This window comes from Scardinius erythrophthalmus (assembly GCF_964197995.2).
Source record: "Scardinius erythrophthalmus genome assembly, chromosome: 1".
Classification (NCBI taxonomy): Eukaryota; Metazoa; Chordata; class Actinopteri; order Cypriniformes; family Leuciscidae; genus Scardinius; species Scardinius erythrophthalmus.
Window position 1 is genome coordinate 32406630 of NC_138221.1, and position 16769 is coordinate 32423398.

Genomic DNA, 16769 nt, shown 5'->3' on the forward strand with positions numbered 1-16769 from the left:
GCGCTCCGGAGGCGTCTGTCGTTGCTAAGCTTGGTTCTTGTCACGTGACCTGCGGTGCGCTTGCGGCATTCTGAAAAGTTGAGATGTTTTTATCTCGATGCGGCGCGGACGCGCTTGGAAAAAACGAGCGCGTCGCACTGCGACCGCGTCGCTTCCATTATGAGCGCGCATACCGCGCGGCTACATTTGAAATAACGAACTTGCGCGCGCAAAAGACGCGATATGTGAGCGGCCCCTTAGAAAATCGATTTTTTTTCATTGCATTTATATCTGCATTTGTCAAAACCTAAAATTTCAAACATCAAAATGTAATTTATTAATATGTATTCATGTAAAATTAAATACAAAGATCTTTTCCTATTCTATTTTGTCTGGAAACGCTTCCAAAACGCTTGCGTGTCGCGTGAAAAATAGGCGTCGATTCTATTTATAGCATGCACGCGTTTTCCGCGCCTGTGAGACGCGCATGTCACGCAGGCAGTGTGCACGTTCTAAACTGTTAACGTGGGAGCCAAAATAAAAACGGACACGCAGTGTGTCGCCGGCCTGAGGAATCCCTTCGCCTGTGGTTAAAAGCTTTACATTTGAAGAAACCATCGAAACGACCGTATGTTTGTTCTTTTCATTTCGTGAGCACCTATAGAAGACCACCCGATACCAGAAAAGTGGCTGGGCTATGAAGTCTCAATAAAAACCATGATAAAAACTCCAAGGAGAAACAAAATCATTATAGTAACCCCTGTATAAAATCTAGTGATCATGGCATAATGGCATGATCATGGCATTTATTTTGTATGATTTACAACTATTTATAGCCATCTACTTATTGCTATCCATCCTATGCTTTGGTTGCATTCTTATGGCATTATTAATACATTTGACATGACAAAATACCTCCATATTAGTCCAGCGTTGGCTCGACTATGTTTAGGGCGGGGCTGAAGGCGCCGGTGAAGTTTTGTCACTCTGCCAGCTAGATGCATGAGTGTTTTCAACCAGGTCCGGTACCCTAACTGAGTGAGGCGGGGCTTTAGTTCTTTGTAGTATTCATCTGCTACGGCATGTGTAACATTTTCTATCAACTCTGCATAATCCTTCGCGATCGATATGTTATTTAGCCCAGGGAAGCGAGGAAACGGAAGTGCCGCACAAAAACCGGATATTGGACCCATGTTTACTTCCGCGTTCGAAAATAAGGTGGATACAGGCTTTCAGAGACAGCCTAGGAAGTGAAGGTCTCAGTTTTTAGGGGTTGTTACTTGTTACTTGTAAGCTTGTTCACATATTGGCAATAAAAAAAGCGATTAATAGGCTGTACATGAAAATACATATTGCCACTTTAATACTTAAATTAATAAACCTTTTTAAAATTTCCAGGCTTTGTCATAGTTGGGTAAACTTATTTAGTGCTGAGCATAAAATACTGCAAATATAATTTATGCATTCCCATTTGCTCCAATATAGCAAAAGAAAAACTCCACGATAGCATTTCTTTCCAAAAGAGAAAAAAATATGGAGAGATTGATTGCGTTGAAAGAAAAGATGTCAAATTTGCCTCTCACTCCCAAAGCAGCCATTGTATAAAACAAAACTCATGCAACAGCACTGACTAATTTTCTGAAATTGAATGTCAAGGTAATATAACACAAATTACAGTACAAATGTACAATAAATTCTTTAAAATTGTCTGTGAAAAGGATCCATAATTAATTTAGTTTTGAAATCTATTAAAATAATTATTTTATGAGAGTAAGAGAGAAATCCAAAGAAGACTGACATGCACTTCACCATAACAGGCAATGAAAGTGATCAAATAAAATAAAATATGACAGAAAAGCAAATGTTCCAGCTCCCCAACAGACTGACTGCAGCAGAGAAAAATGTTTTACCTTCAAAGCAAAGTGTGCTAACCTTTGTGGGCTCCGGGAAAAAAAAATATTCCCTGGGAACTGTACCTAATTTAAATGTTCAAAGTGCCTCTCATCTTAAAGGTGTATATGTTTCAGTCCCCTGAAGACCACGCGGTTAATCTGGCAAAGGCTTGAGAAGACTTTGAAAGCGTTTTGAAAAAGTGGAATGAAGCAGAGGCTGATAAGACGTGGTAAGATCAAACTATCTGACTATTGAAGTTAAAGCAATATTTGGGATAAAGATTTTGCAAGTTTATCATGGTCTAAAGAAAGCTATGTAACACGTGTTTGTAAAGTCATAATCTACCATATCAGCACATGTGTGGCTAATGCATCATAGAAGAGGGATATAAACCTCGGCCTGACCTGATCAAGCATGCTCAGCGATGAGATGAACAACGGAGAGCTGCGCAGTGATTGGTCACCTGTGGTGAGGCTCCATCGGGATTGGAGCAGAATTCGGCTCTCACACCTTATCAGGTTGGTGCACAGCATTGCTGCAGGAGAGCGAGTCTCGGGAGAAAACGCCTGCGAGCGCTACGCTTATCTTACACCAGCAAGAGGGAGAGAGAGAGAGACCGTGAGGAGAGCCCAACTCGTTGCATGCGGTTTAGTAAACTTGCACATATCTGACTTCTTACCTAAGCATGCTTATAAAGACAGAAATGATTAGAGCTAATCGAAAACAACAAGAAATGCAGTGCATTGGCCTCAATATGCATATTAGTGCAGCAGGGTCAAAAAAAAGTCAAGATCAAATCCATCAGATGGCTTGGCTGGGATGTCCAGCTTGTGTGTGTGTGTGTGTGTCTGGTCTGGATCCAGGCTGGTCCAGGGGGATGCCGAGCATTAAAGCCAGTGGATGCTGGGGGAGAGGGGTTGTCCTCCCCTGGAGGGACTGAAAGAGGAGGCCTGCTATAATCTGCTTCTCTGGCTCTTCATGAAAGAGAGCAGAGGACACACACACCAGAGACTGACCCCCTCCTCCAGCTCGAGCCGCTCTCATCTGTTATCACCATATACCTCTACCGTTCTGCTCCTTCCCTCCATTCTCCCTCAATCCTCATCTGTCCTCCCTTCCCGGCTTAGGTCTTCTGTGCTTAAAACCTGCTCCAGCCTTTTTAATCTTCCTGTCTCCATCCTTTAAAACTTCAGTTTGGTTTCTACACAGACTGACTTCCGATAAATGTACAATGTGATATTCTTCCAAGAACCCACTTTGATTGCTCACCGGTTGCACTTTCATAGTTCAGAACACTATTTGAGATTTCAGTTGTGTTTCACGTATCAGCTTTGTTGCTGATGTTTCTGCTGAAGAGATAGACCTGTCAAAAGCCTAAAGTAAGAGTTTAGAGCTATAAAAGATCATATGGTCTTTGATGAAAAGTGCTCAAGTTCATATTAAGGCAAATTTGAGCACAGTTGAGACATTAGTTAGATTTCTTCTGACATTTCTACGGAAATCACTGGGTCTTTTTCTCAAGAGAAGCATAAGGAAACGTTTTGGTGTTTGCTCTCCATTTAGTTTCATCACTGTTTGGGAGAAACAATTGAGAAACCAATATGCCAATATGAAGAAATCATCAAAAACATGTTTAATCTCCAAAGAACCATAAAGACAATTCCGACGTGCTCAAAAAGAATAATTGAATGTGCTCCAATGACTCACTGAACATCTAAACTGATTATCGGTTCATTTTCTTCGCTGACTTGTGAATGCAAACTCCAAAACTTGGAAATGATCGGCCAATTGTTGTCAGATCTTATTAAGAATGTTTGATTTTCTGTGGATAAACACAAATGTCAATATAAAGGACCTATAAATGCATCGAAAACTCCATAAAGGCAATTTAGTCTCATCACTGTTTAGGAGAAACTATCAAGATGTTAAAGAGATCTCATTAGATCTCATATGTCAATATGAATGCATCATCAAAAATACGTTTAATCTACAAAGAACCATTAAGACAATTCCAGTGTGCTACGAATAAGCATTTGAAGAACCTTACTTTTAAACGTAAACATCTCAACCAAATATCGGTTCATTTTGTTCGCTCACTTGTGAATGCAAACTCCTAAACTTTCAAAAGATGGGCCAATTTTGGTCAGATCTCATTGGGAATATTTGATTTTCTGTGGGTGGAAACCAATATGTCAATATAAAAAAAAATCTATAAATGCATCATCAAAAGCATGTTTAAGACAATTTAGTCTCATCACTATTTAGGATAAACAGTCGAGATAATATCCATTTGAATAACTTGAATAATCTAAACTGAATATTGGTTCATTTTGTTTGCTCACTGGTGAACTTCAAAACATCCAAATGATGGGCTAATTTTCTAAAATCCATGCACATCCTTATGAATATTGTTTTTTTCCAAATATCTCAGGCAGTGTGTGTCGTCTTCTCTTTTCTCTGGCTTTTCTGTCGGCTGTCTTTCACAACTCTCAGCGTCGAGCCTTAATTCGTGGAATCAGGCCACAGAGTCTGGCCTAGTCTTACGGTTCCTCTCTTCCACCATCTCATCAAGGGGAGGGGCTTCCTTGGCAGTGCCAGGCTCTGTTTGGTAGAATGGCTCCAAATTAACATGAATATTCATGAGCCCCCCCCCTTTCCTAACAGCGCATCAACACTTGGTAGCAGCACATGGCGGGGCAGCTGTTGCAGGCCAAAGCGGGCATCTGTGCACAGAGAGACAGAGATATGGACCGGGCGAGAGGAAGAGGTGTGGACATCTGTAGCCAGGGATTGACAAACACTTGGATGGATGAAGAGGAAAGGCGAGACGAGAAGGAAAAAGAGAGGAAGTTGGACTAGGACAAGAGAGCAGGATTAATTGAACAGATGACAGGGATGTGCTAGCGTGCGAGAGAAAGAGATCGCTGAAGGATTGGGGGGAAAATGGTGGTATACTCGTATGTAAGGCCAGTTCCTGCATACTAGAATTTTACCTTTTATAGATGAAAACATAATGCAAAAGTCGGATGCTGGCAGGTTAGGTCAAAAGAGTCAACCAACATGAGTTCATTTTTCAATGTAAATCTATGGGATTTTTTCATTGCCTGCTAAGTCTGGGCAATTAGGAACATAACAGTAAACATCTCCATATGATTTAAGGAATAATATTCCCTGCAGTAGGTTCAATAGTTAGGGTTAGGGGTTTGTTCCGATCACTAACCCTTAGTATTATCTTCGTAAACTCATCTTTATTAAAAGTTCTTCAATGGTTCGCACCTTTTTAGAGGCCATTCACACAGAACACATTGTTGCATTGAAAAACGCAAGATGCGAGCAGTGAAATGTAAAAGTATCGAGATGAGTTTTTGAAGTTTAACTTATTTTAACTTGAGTGCCTCATTTTTGGAATGATGTGTCGTGTGCAAAACGCATGCAAAAGACACGGGCGCAATGGTCAAAGACGTCCGTTTAGCGCATAAACACAAAGAAAACAAATGGAAAAGTAGTCCATTGAAATGCATAATGATCTGCATAAGATTCTTAATTTGACTATGGTTCTTTGGAGGTTCGGTAAGTCCTTGATGTTTCATTCTAAGCTTTTCAGATCAGTCTGATGCATGGTTTCTGTGTTCTAAAGCACCAATTCATGGATGTTTTTCATTAAAACTAAGGAATAAAAGTTCTTTGTGGAACTCGAGCTGGTTCTTCTATGACATCATGCTGTTAAAGCAGCATTTAGGTTCTAATTGGAACCAAAACCAAAGTTGCTCAAACTCTAGAAGACACAACCTGTAGTACCTTTCTCCCATGATTTTGCAACGTTAAACTCCAGTTTGCTCCATGTATGTCCTCAAAGGACTGAAGCTCTTCATCGGTCTTATTCCTCACAAACATACACACACACACACACAAACAGGGCGCCTGGTTCTCGCTGCCCTACATAGCCAGTAGCACAGCAGGCAGTCTCTATGAAAGGCCCATGAGGTTTAAACTGTGTCAGATCCCCCGATAAGGCTCTGTATACAGAAGTCTCTGAAATCCCTCATCTGAGGACCCTCTGTGTTTAGGGGTTGTGCATTACATCCCTTTCCATGATTAATTAGGCTTAATTGAAAAGGGGAAAGTAGCACAAAAATGTAAATATTCTCAGATCCAGACTTGGGAGAACCAACAATAATGCAATGGTTTGATAAAACAGCTCCTTTTTCTGAAGAGATTTTCTAAATGATTAATTAGGATATTGGATTTAATAATCCCAATTTAATTATTATATTAAAATGTTGACTTGTTACAAATTACACAGGGGGAAATGTGTAGTTGTTGCCTTAATTGATTTTTTTTTTTACCTTATTTGACCACTGAAATGAATTAAAACCGTAATTAACCTAGTTTAAGATTAAATAATACTAATAATTTTAATTATTAATTAATACTAATTAATACTAAATAATTTACCTGCTGTCGCTGAAAGAGTCCAGTCCTCAGGAAGGCCATATGATTTGTGAAAGGATTAAAACATGCGGAAACGGAATGTTTTTGCTATATTATACAACTAATAGTATAAAAAGTGAAATAAAATAATCATATAAAGAAATAAAACACTAAAATCACAATAAATCAGAAAGTGCATAGCAATTCAATAGACAGCAAACTCATTTACCAGCAGCTTGAAGACCAGCAACAATCTTATCATAGATAGATATACAGACAGACAGACAGACAGACAGATAGACAGATAGACAGATAGACAGATAGATAGATAGATAGATAGATAGATAGATAGATAGATAGATAGATAGATAGAAAACTGATGTTTTGCAATCTGGTGTAAAATGAGTTTCAGGAAGTGGGGAAAAAAGTGGGAAACATTGTGGTATAAGCGAGTGAAAGAGAGCAAAAAGAAAGAGAGGGTGGTCATACCATCAGCCACGACCTGGCAGAGAAGTCATAACACAGCTGCCACCTGAACCCTGGGTCAGCCTGCCTGTCCAGCGCCATTCCCGCGGCCTCCTGCCAGAAGAAATCCTCTTCCTGGGATGGGGGAAAAAATTAATAAATAAAAAAGAAAAAGCGCCCAGCGAGCACCAATCAGAAGGAGCGTGCGTGCAGGATGCAGGATGCAGCCAGCATGCATGCCTGTGTTTGTGTGAGTATGTGTTAGCGAGAGGGAGAGAGGACTTTGACATAGAAAACGCCAGGAAGCTCAATCCGGGCAGCTGTAGCCATCCGGAGCCAGCGCCAGCCATCAGACTTACTCACACACCGATCGCACACAGCCAACCAACACTGGGCTCTGGGTGTCACCAGAGTGTTTCTGTGTACATGCAAACACATATTTACTTCAAAGACAGCGTTTACAGGAGCGGCGGGTGGTCAATCTGCGCGCTTCCTACGCTTACCTGCCTTATTTTTCATTTGAATTGACTTTAGTGAAATTGAATTGCCACCATGGTATACACATATTGTGTTTGTTAATTCTTGCTGTCTGACACAGGCTCTTCTGAGGCCTATTGTACAGCGATGGCCGGAAGCTGATGTGTACTTTTGTTTGGCTGGATAAATTGTGATCCTACAATGGTTTTTAGTGTGTTTAACAGTTTAAGCTGCACTGAAAACTTGCATGTTGTACCCATGATGTACGAAACTTATGTAACGTTGTAGCAAATAAATAGGAAACTGAAAAAAATAAATAAAAATTATAGTAACTTTAGTTGTATCAGACTGATATATCGATCAGGCTGATTAGCCAGCAGAAATTTGGCTATAAATGTTGCACAGTGTAATATATAAATATATTTAAATGCAGACAGCCTTGTCAATGAATAATCTTTTTTTTTTATGTGTAAAGTAAATAAAAATATATTTTTATATTTACTTATAAGATATAAAAACTGATTTTTTTTAAATAAATGAAGTCAGATTGCATTTAAATCATTTTAATTATTTAAAAATAATCATGAATTAAATATATAAAATGAAGACTAAATTGCTGGAAAATGATTTCTATTATTTAACATCTAAAACAATAATTACGACCAAATGAATACAAAATGTTTTAATTATTTAAAACATAATGAGTAAAATAACATAATAAAGACAACATTTTCTTTAAAATGATTTCAGTTACTTAAAAATACATAAATACCATCGTTTTTATTACACTGAACAAACACTAAGAGAAATCTCGTCCAAAATATGCATAATTACATTTCACAAAAAGTCAAAGAATGATTACACTGTCTGAAGGAGATTCCACATTAATTTACTATGATGAGAAAGCAGTAACTAACTATATGGTAATTATTTTGGCAGTAACTCTGGTTACCGTGGTAAATGTTCATGCTGCAGTCCCTAATGTAAAATGTAAAGCACAAGCAGGCGTCCTACAGTTTCCTTTAGCTTGAAAGCAGCATGTCAATTCTTTCATTTTTTTTTTTTTTTAATTAAGTGGCATTCCTCAGTTCAAAATATTTCCGTGCTGATTATTTGATTATCCTCGTCCAGCCGCATCTAAACGGTGCAGTCATGCATGCATGTAATGTGTGAAAGTGAATGAGAGAGCACATGCAGTCCTGGGAGCAGCAGCGCTCTTTAGAGACACACAAAGCTGTGACGAAGACCCTGCGTGTCAGATGAGGGACAATTATAAGTCTGCTTGTGGTGGGATGGCTGCTGGTGCAGGACTTGGCACGGCTCCCTAATTTAAGGGAATTAAAACAAGCTAAACAAGACTTCTTTGTGTGCGTGTGAGAGAGTGTGTGATGCAGGACTGGCACTAAGCTGGCATGGCCTCAGAGAGAGAGCGTCTAGATGACCCAGGGTAATATGGAAATGTTATACTGTGACGGGCTCATGTCATTTAAACAGTTGTGTGTTTGAATTCATAGAGATACACAGAAATATTGCGGCTTGGTATGATCAATAAACATACTTGCGCCCAACCAGTCGGCACCATAAGGTGTTATCCCAGCACCTTTTGACCTCTGCAAGTTTTTTTATTTTTTATTTAAAGTGACGGATTGCCAGTCAGCTTACACCTAATGAGGACATCAAGTTCATTTTCATATTTGTTTTTAAACTTCTTTTAAAATGTTGGTATTTTCAAAGATCATTGGTCAAATAATCAAATGTTTCTGTCATTCTAACATTTCAGAGGGTCATAAACCAAGCAATGAATAACAAACAACAATAGACTAAAAACTACGGATGTTTGTGCTGTTGTTTTCCCATCAAAAACTGTCACATCCTGGAATATGATGTCATTACGGAACTGGCACTTTTAGTGCCATGATTTAAACTTTAATGTAATTAAACTTTAAACACCAATGTCCACTTAAATTCTAATTTGAATTACTTACAATAATTTTGGAAGATTGTGCTGAGAAGTACATGACTTTATTTAGCTGTTATTTTAATTTTAAATATGTATGCATGTCTGTATATATATATATATTTTTTTTTTCAAATAAACTAAGAAAAGGGGGGGGGCAATTTGTGAGAATTTTAGTGTATTATCGATTTTTTTTATTGCTAATATGTGAACAGCTTGTAAAAAAAAAAAAAAAAATTTAAAATAAGACTTTCCCCAACTTTCCCCTAGTTCATCTATAAAGCCTGTAGTCTAATTTTTATGTAAAGGACTAGGGACGTTTTTGACGGGAAAACAAAAGGATGTGACGAATACGCGCGGTCCCGAGAGCATCTCTTCCAATGACACGTCATGATAAAAACAAATTGTTGTAAAACGGTTAGTTCCAGTCCTTGATGCTGATTGGTCAATAGCTGTGTTTTATTCACGATAAAACACGGCTATGACCGCTTCACCCAACGGTTCTATGTATCACTAGTACTACACAACACAACACCCTTAGCAACCACTATTAGCAAGGTGAACATAGTCTCATTGATATTGTTCATTGAAGCTTATACAGTAGAGTACTGTGAGAGATCGAGTAAGTGAGTGTACCTGCATTTACAGTAGAGCATTTTCCTTCAGGTCAGTCCTATATTCGTAATTACATACTAGTCCGCTGCAATATCTTGTCCTTTAAGTTACAGTTAAGGAGTTTTCCAGTGCCTGACACACGCTAGTCATTTGTCAGTTGCGTCTTGCTTCTCCATGTTCACAAGTTTCAGTAGCCTAGAAATCTTGACGCACCCTAGCGGCAACAAAATGTATTTTGCAGCCAGGGTAGTCTAGCAACTCTCCGTTGACTTTCGGAGCTGTAAAAACCTGAATTGGGTCAGGCCAATCACATCATGTATAGAGTAGGCGGGGCGGGCTTAACATATTAGGGACCTTAAGCAACAGCCTCTGGTGAAACGGCAACGGCATTCTGGCGTTGTATTGCGCATGCGCGAATTTAACTGCTACTTTGCAACATTCTACTGTAACGGCTACTACGAGAGAACAGCTGATTTGCCGGAGTCGCTTCAACGTGAGAGATTAGGTAAATAAATGTTATGTTTTATGGCATATGGCATTGTAATTGCATCCGTTTATGATTGTACCAGTCTTTTATATAATATGTGTTAAAATGTTTTAAACTTAAGCTAATTTTAACTTTTTTATCAATTGTATCTCAAAATGAATTAATGCCAAGTTGCGCTGTCCTGTTTATGGTTGCTTAGTGATTTTTACGTTCTACGGCGGTGTGACAGCATACGGTCGCCGTAGCCGTTCCATTCGCAGCTGTTGCTTAAAGTCCCTAATGACGACAGAGTTGCGACGGTTCCCCGCTGCTTGAAAACAAAGAATGGCTGCTGCTGGAAAACAGTCTTTCAAATCGGCTTTAGCCGCGACTCTGGAGGACTTGGAGTTAAGTTCTTCTTTGAGAAAGAGCAAAGAACGGCACTTAAGTCATTCTTAAAAAGGAAGATGTGTTCGTAGTTTTGCCGGCCAGATTCAAAAGTTGAATCTATCAACTAACATTAGCGCCGCTGTTGGGAAAACGCTCTGGTTGGTTGAAGCGCTGTCCTATTGCGTGCAGAGGGAATTTGAAAGACAACTGTTTATCCCGCCCCTCGGAGTGAGCCGTGTCTATGGTGAGTTGCCAGACCTAACATCTTGATGTAGGTCTGGCCAGAGAATGTCTAATAGGAAGAGAATGAATGGGCACTCTCTGGTTACTTCCAGTTTCTGGACTGGCTGCAGTAACACATCTCTGTCCATGCAGGGGCGCTCGTAGGCAAGTGCAGAATGAATGGAGGTCTATGGCGCTATACCCATCAAAATCCACTTTTCTCAGGATATAATTTTTTGTCTAGTAATTTGAATGTTGTATTTGAACGGAGATGCAAAGAAATTACACATTGCTGGGTGTTAGATTTTTTAGAGTCACTTATTTGCTTTAAAAAGTCTTTTAAAATGTCAATGACGTCATACACATCGTATGACCAGAGATACTGCTTCACGGCAATCCTTCACTCACTCTGGTGCGTTCGCGCTCTGCACTTTCTTTTCTCTCGAGGCATCGACAACACAGCTGACACAGGTAAATACACATGTGCTAGACGAGTTTTTGTTTTGTTTGTTTCTGGTCCCGCTGCGGATGCCACGATGCCATCAAGCGGTATCTCTGGTCGTAATCAGTCCTTCACTGACCAATCAGCGTTCATTAGCAGAATGCTAGCGTGTTATGGGCAACAACAACTCAACCTCTAAGAAATCGAAAGGACATAAGTGCTCGTTCATTCAACTTTCGACCTTTGCAAAACCTACAATAAATTCTGAGATTTCTCAACGGCTATCAGGTGAAAGAGACACATTTAGCCGTTTAGCCCCATAGACTCCCATTCAGTCTGCCCTCGCCCGCGATCACCTCCAGTGGAATTCTAATGGAACTGCAACCAAGATCGATACAATGGGGCTAATAGGAAGTGCCAAGGCTCTCCGTAGACAGGCTCTGGTCTGGCTTGCCAGGCTAAAGTTTCAGTCCTTTCTTTCAATATAAAAGTCTTCTCTACTGACTGACTCACTCATAAAGACAGTCTTTTCCGCCATCTATGGGCGAAATAATGTAACTTCTGTTGCTGTTCAAGGTCAGGGACTATTTTTTCCAGCAGAAGGAAGGCTTTTAGTTATTTTACTTCATGAAAGTTGCATTGATACTTTTTTTTTTTTTTTTTTTTGCTTTAATATTTGTATTGTGTGGTAACAGCTGTACAGCACTAGGATAATGCAGAAAGAGTCATTCTGTACTGTAATGTCAATGTGTCAAGCCAAGAAAAGGGATTAATTTAAACTATAGTCTCACATAGCCAGATATAGGCCTAGTCTATATAATCTCATTCTCAAATATATAATCAAACTATCATAAAAGTGTCATTTTAATTACCTCCTCCTCTGTCGACATTATGCCGGTGAATCGCGGAGCTCGTGCAAACACATCCACATCGCCATGATGCTTTCTTAACTGCTGCTTTCTCACCGCTGTCATTTCTGTTGTGTTTAATTTGTGTTATTGAGAAGAAAGCACAGTATAGTTACATTAGCTACATACTATTAGCGACGCTGGATGTTCATTTACAGTGTATGGCTGCAAAGGTATTTCCAACTTATTTATTACTTCTAAGCAAAGAACAAAAAGTACGTTACATCCGCAAGAGTGCGAGCACGAGCAATTAGTTGCTGGCTGCAGTTCACTTCACGGCCACAGGTGGGTTAGGTTTTTTTTTTTTTTTTTTTTTTTTTACAAAGTTAAAATAAGTCAATGTAAATGTAATTTTAGATTATTCGCATTTACTTGGAGTGGAAACAACAACAACAGCAAATGGCTTGAGGATCTGTATCAGACATGAGTAGGCCTACATGTCATTATAACTTTTAAATTAACTTTACACATTACAAACTTGTTGTAAAATTTTACTTTCACAATATAACGTATTTTTTCTGAGTGAAACAGGATATAAAAAAAATGGCTGTCCATCAGAAATTGATTGAATCATAAAAAATGGTTAGAGGGGGTATAAAATATTAGCCTGGCTCCGCCCTCCTACGTACTTCCGCTCAATTTCATTTTCCTTCAGTACTACGTCTGGGACTGCTGTATATTCTTAGGTTTCCAGAAACAAATTTTTTGTAGGACCAATCAGCGAATAGAGGGAGTGGCTGAGAACGATGACGTTGATGTGATCACACACATGACTAGCGTCGGCCAATAGTGAGCCTACGTGTGACGTACAACACACAGACGCGCTGCTTTATCAAGACTCGAGGAACAGAGAGAAGGAAATGAATAGTGGAATAAAGTCGTTTTTTTTTTTTTTTTTTTTGCGCACAAAAAGTATTCTCGTCGCTTTATAAACTTTATAAAAGACAGACATCTTATTCTAAACATAATCCTCTGATCATTCGGACGACCACACGTTAGCGATTGGCTATGGCAGATCCTGAGTGACTCTGGGCAGATCCAATAGTTTTGAACTTTAACAGAGAACCCGCCTACAAGGAAGTAAACGTTTCTCAATGGAGCGAGGCCAGACTCTCTGTACAAATGAAATGTACGAGAGTCTGGTAGAACCAGGCTAATAAAATATGGGTTCATGGTGTTGTTGTCTGAAAAGGTCAGATGTTTCACAGCAGAGTGAGTTTTTAATAAAACACTAGACTGATGAACCGTTCATGATGAGGAACGAAAGTAAATACGAGTACGACAAATATTATGTTGAGTTTAAATTTGATGCAAGGGCGCCCAAGGAAAATCTGAGTTACGCGAGATGAATGAACCTGAACGGATTGCAGCCCTATAGTTTTACCCTAACTAGAATTCTTTGTTTTTAAAAGCGAAGTGCTTCCATTAAAGTCACAGTATAATTCACACACTGTTTCTGGGCAATTTGTGCATAGAAACTGGAAACACTAAACTTCACGTTTCTCTCAGAGCCTAATTTGTGAATCCACTGGTTTCACTTACTAAATCTCAAAGGTTCCTGGGCAACGTGGGTAAAAAAAAAAAAAAAAAAAGTTGCCATGGCATTTTTTTGGCACATCAGCGCTTGAGCCGTGCCCAGGACAGGAGGGTTACCATGGCATCAGCAGACCTCATAAAGCAAATGATTGTTGGGGGGTTTGTGTGAGCGTGCTTTCTGCGTGGCTGTGCCACCCCAAATACCTAAATGCTATGCCAGCATCCTTTAAATACTAAAGGGCACGGGATAATGCCAGGCTGCTTCTTATCCTCGCTAGCTTACCATTCCTGTCTTTCCTCTGGAAATCATTGCTCTATCTGTCCGTCCATCTGTCTATCTCTCTAGCGCTCACCTCACACTTGTGGCACGGCCTGCCAGCTCATCTGCCACTTGATTTGTCTCCAGCTGCCTTCACCCAACAGCAAACCAATTTAATAAAAGTGCATGTCGAAAGAAATCCAGCCAAGGTCTTGATCAATGACGTGCGATGCCTCGCAGCAAAGCAAACAATAGATAGGCCTAGCTCCTCTTATGCGAACCCTTTCTCTGAAGAAAGATCTGTAAAATGTGCATTTATTGTTGTGTGTTTTAAGCCGAATATGGATTTTCCCAAAGTGTGGAAGCTGTGCAGAAGGAGCACGACACCTGTCCGAGCACCTGCTTCATTAAGGAACTGATTATACGGATCCCACAAAATGCTGACTTAAATGATGTATGAAATTATGGACAGACGCAATACTGTATAATCCCTTAGAACAAAACTGAACTTTAGTGCAACATAATATTGATAAAATTGCAGAAATTACAAGACTCACAAATTTTTAAGTCTGCCCAGGATTAAATAAAATAAAATAAAACTAAATTAAATTAAATTAACAGCCAGGGACATGTGCCAATCCCAAACTCTCTACCTCCATAAAAATGTTTATTTATAAAATAAAATAAAATTTTATTTAAAAAAAAAAAAAAAGGTCAGGATTATGTCCCAATCCTAAAACCCTTTACCTCCATAAAAACAAAACAAAACAGCCAGGGTCATGTCCCAATTTTTTTTTTAAGTAAAAAAAAAATAAAATAAAAAAAACAGTCAGGATTATTTCCCAATCCCAAAAGCCGTTACTTCCATAAAACAAACAAAAAACAAAAAAAACAAAACAAAAAAAACAGCACAGCCAGGATCATGTCCCAATCCCACACTCTCTAAACATTTCTGTCATAACAAACATTATTCTTTTTAAATTATACAATTTGGATAAAAGCTGAATAGTTCTGTTTGAAAGAAATCATATATTTACATGCACTTTGCCATGCTTTATTTGAGACATATGTTATACATTTGAGCTATTTTGCTTTTGACAATCATTTTAGAAATAAAAATAAATATGCATTTAAAAAAATCATAATAATAGGAAAGCATGTCCTGGTATTCCACACAGTCAGATAACTAACAAGATATGAACAAAAGACTAGACCTTTCTCGTGTTTAAATAACTTTCTCATGGATTATTTCTAGCATTATTTCACCCTTGTTTCTCAGACAAATGTTTTCATGGAGACTTTCCTGGTTAAATCAAGATAATCATTTTCTCCGAAATGTTGAGGTAATAGATTTGAGAAACATTACACAGCAGTCCATCACGCTGTTATACTCTCCATTTGGTTTTAATACAGAACAATGCATCTCTCATGTGTTGATAATCACTACAAAGCAAACACAAATCATGTGGACATTCCTTCAAAATCTGATGACAAACATTGGGATAAATATTAAAAATAAAGGGTGAAGACAGAAAACCTCCACGTAGCCTAAACAGTCATCTCACTGACATTCAGTTAGATCAGGAAAAAAAAACACTTTCATTCACATTTAGCACTATTAATATTTACGGGTTTAACCTTTCTACAGATTTAATAACTATAAAATTAACAATGTGAACAATGAATAAACAAACAACCTACTTTTTAAACAGCAATATAATGATTAAGACAGCATTTATACAATTATTTATGCATTGTTTATTTGGCATTGTGGTGAATAATTGATTCACTATTTATATCGTTTCACGTTGCATGTGTGTTATTGTAAAGTGAACGAGTTCTTTCTTTCATCTTTCACCTTAAGGGCATGAAAGCTGTAACATGTTCCATGTCATTTTTAATTCGCAATGAAAGCGCACATTTAAATGTATTTGGAATTGAAACACGACTTACCATGTGTGAAAACATGGTGGCAATTAGTGGTTTGACTCGCTGTCGTTATTCGGGTGAGGGTTGAGCTGGACAGGTGCGCGTGCATGTGAAGCGCGTGCTGCAGCGCCCTCTGCTGGATCAGATCACAGCACTCACGAATCTCTTCAGAGGACTCAAGCCGATTTAACACACTTGAGGAACATAGAGATGGAGCAGGACCCCCACCGACACAGATATACTGTTGAAGCCAACCCTTTCTATATTTTTCTGAGAGCATTTGGATGTATAAGAAGAATATGAAATGTTAAGAATACATAAAATAATGGTTAATATAATTCATTTATGCATTAATAAAATATGATGTGTAATATTGTTGCTGTGGTATTTTATGCACAAAAACACTAAAACAATGCAAATCTAAAGCCAACAGCAGGTTTATTTTAGTCTCACCGCTATTATTTTATAGACATTTTATTTCAGTTTTAGTTTGAGTTATTTTAGTTCATTCTACATCAAGTTAAAATGACAATGAGAAATGTCTTTTTTTTTAACAATATATTTTATTATTTTATTAATAGTCAGGCTAATGTCTTTTTTATTTCAAGTCATGAAAATGTTTTATTTTTATGGTTTTATTTTAATAACCTGGCGTGGCCAAAGGTCTTTAGAGGATAAAACCTACTGACAATAAGTTTCGATTTATTTTTCAACAACATAAAAAAAAACATTCACATTTCCTAAATTTTAAACAAAAATTAGATAACAAAAAATTCAAAACAAATGGCATTTAACAAGTG

General features: G+C 38.4%; 1 protein-coding gene across 1 annotated transcript in view; it reads right to left on the reverse strand.

Annotated features, from left to right (window-relative positions):
* nfixb (nuclear factor I/Xb) overlaps positions 1 to 16128 on the reverse strand; it is a 186091-nt gene extending 169963 nt beyond the window's left edge. The window contains 2 exon segments of the mRNA XM_081375246.1: positions 6793 to 6903; positions 15994 to 16128. Coding sequence (XP_081231372.1) covers positions 6793 to 6903; positions 15994 to 16008 — 126 coding nt within the window. The 5' untranslated portion in view covers positions 16009 to 16128.
* Between the last annotated feature and the right edge of the window lie 641 nt (positions 16129 to 16769).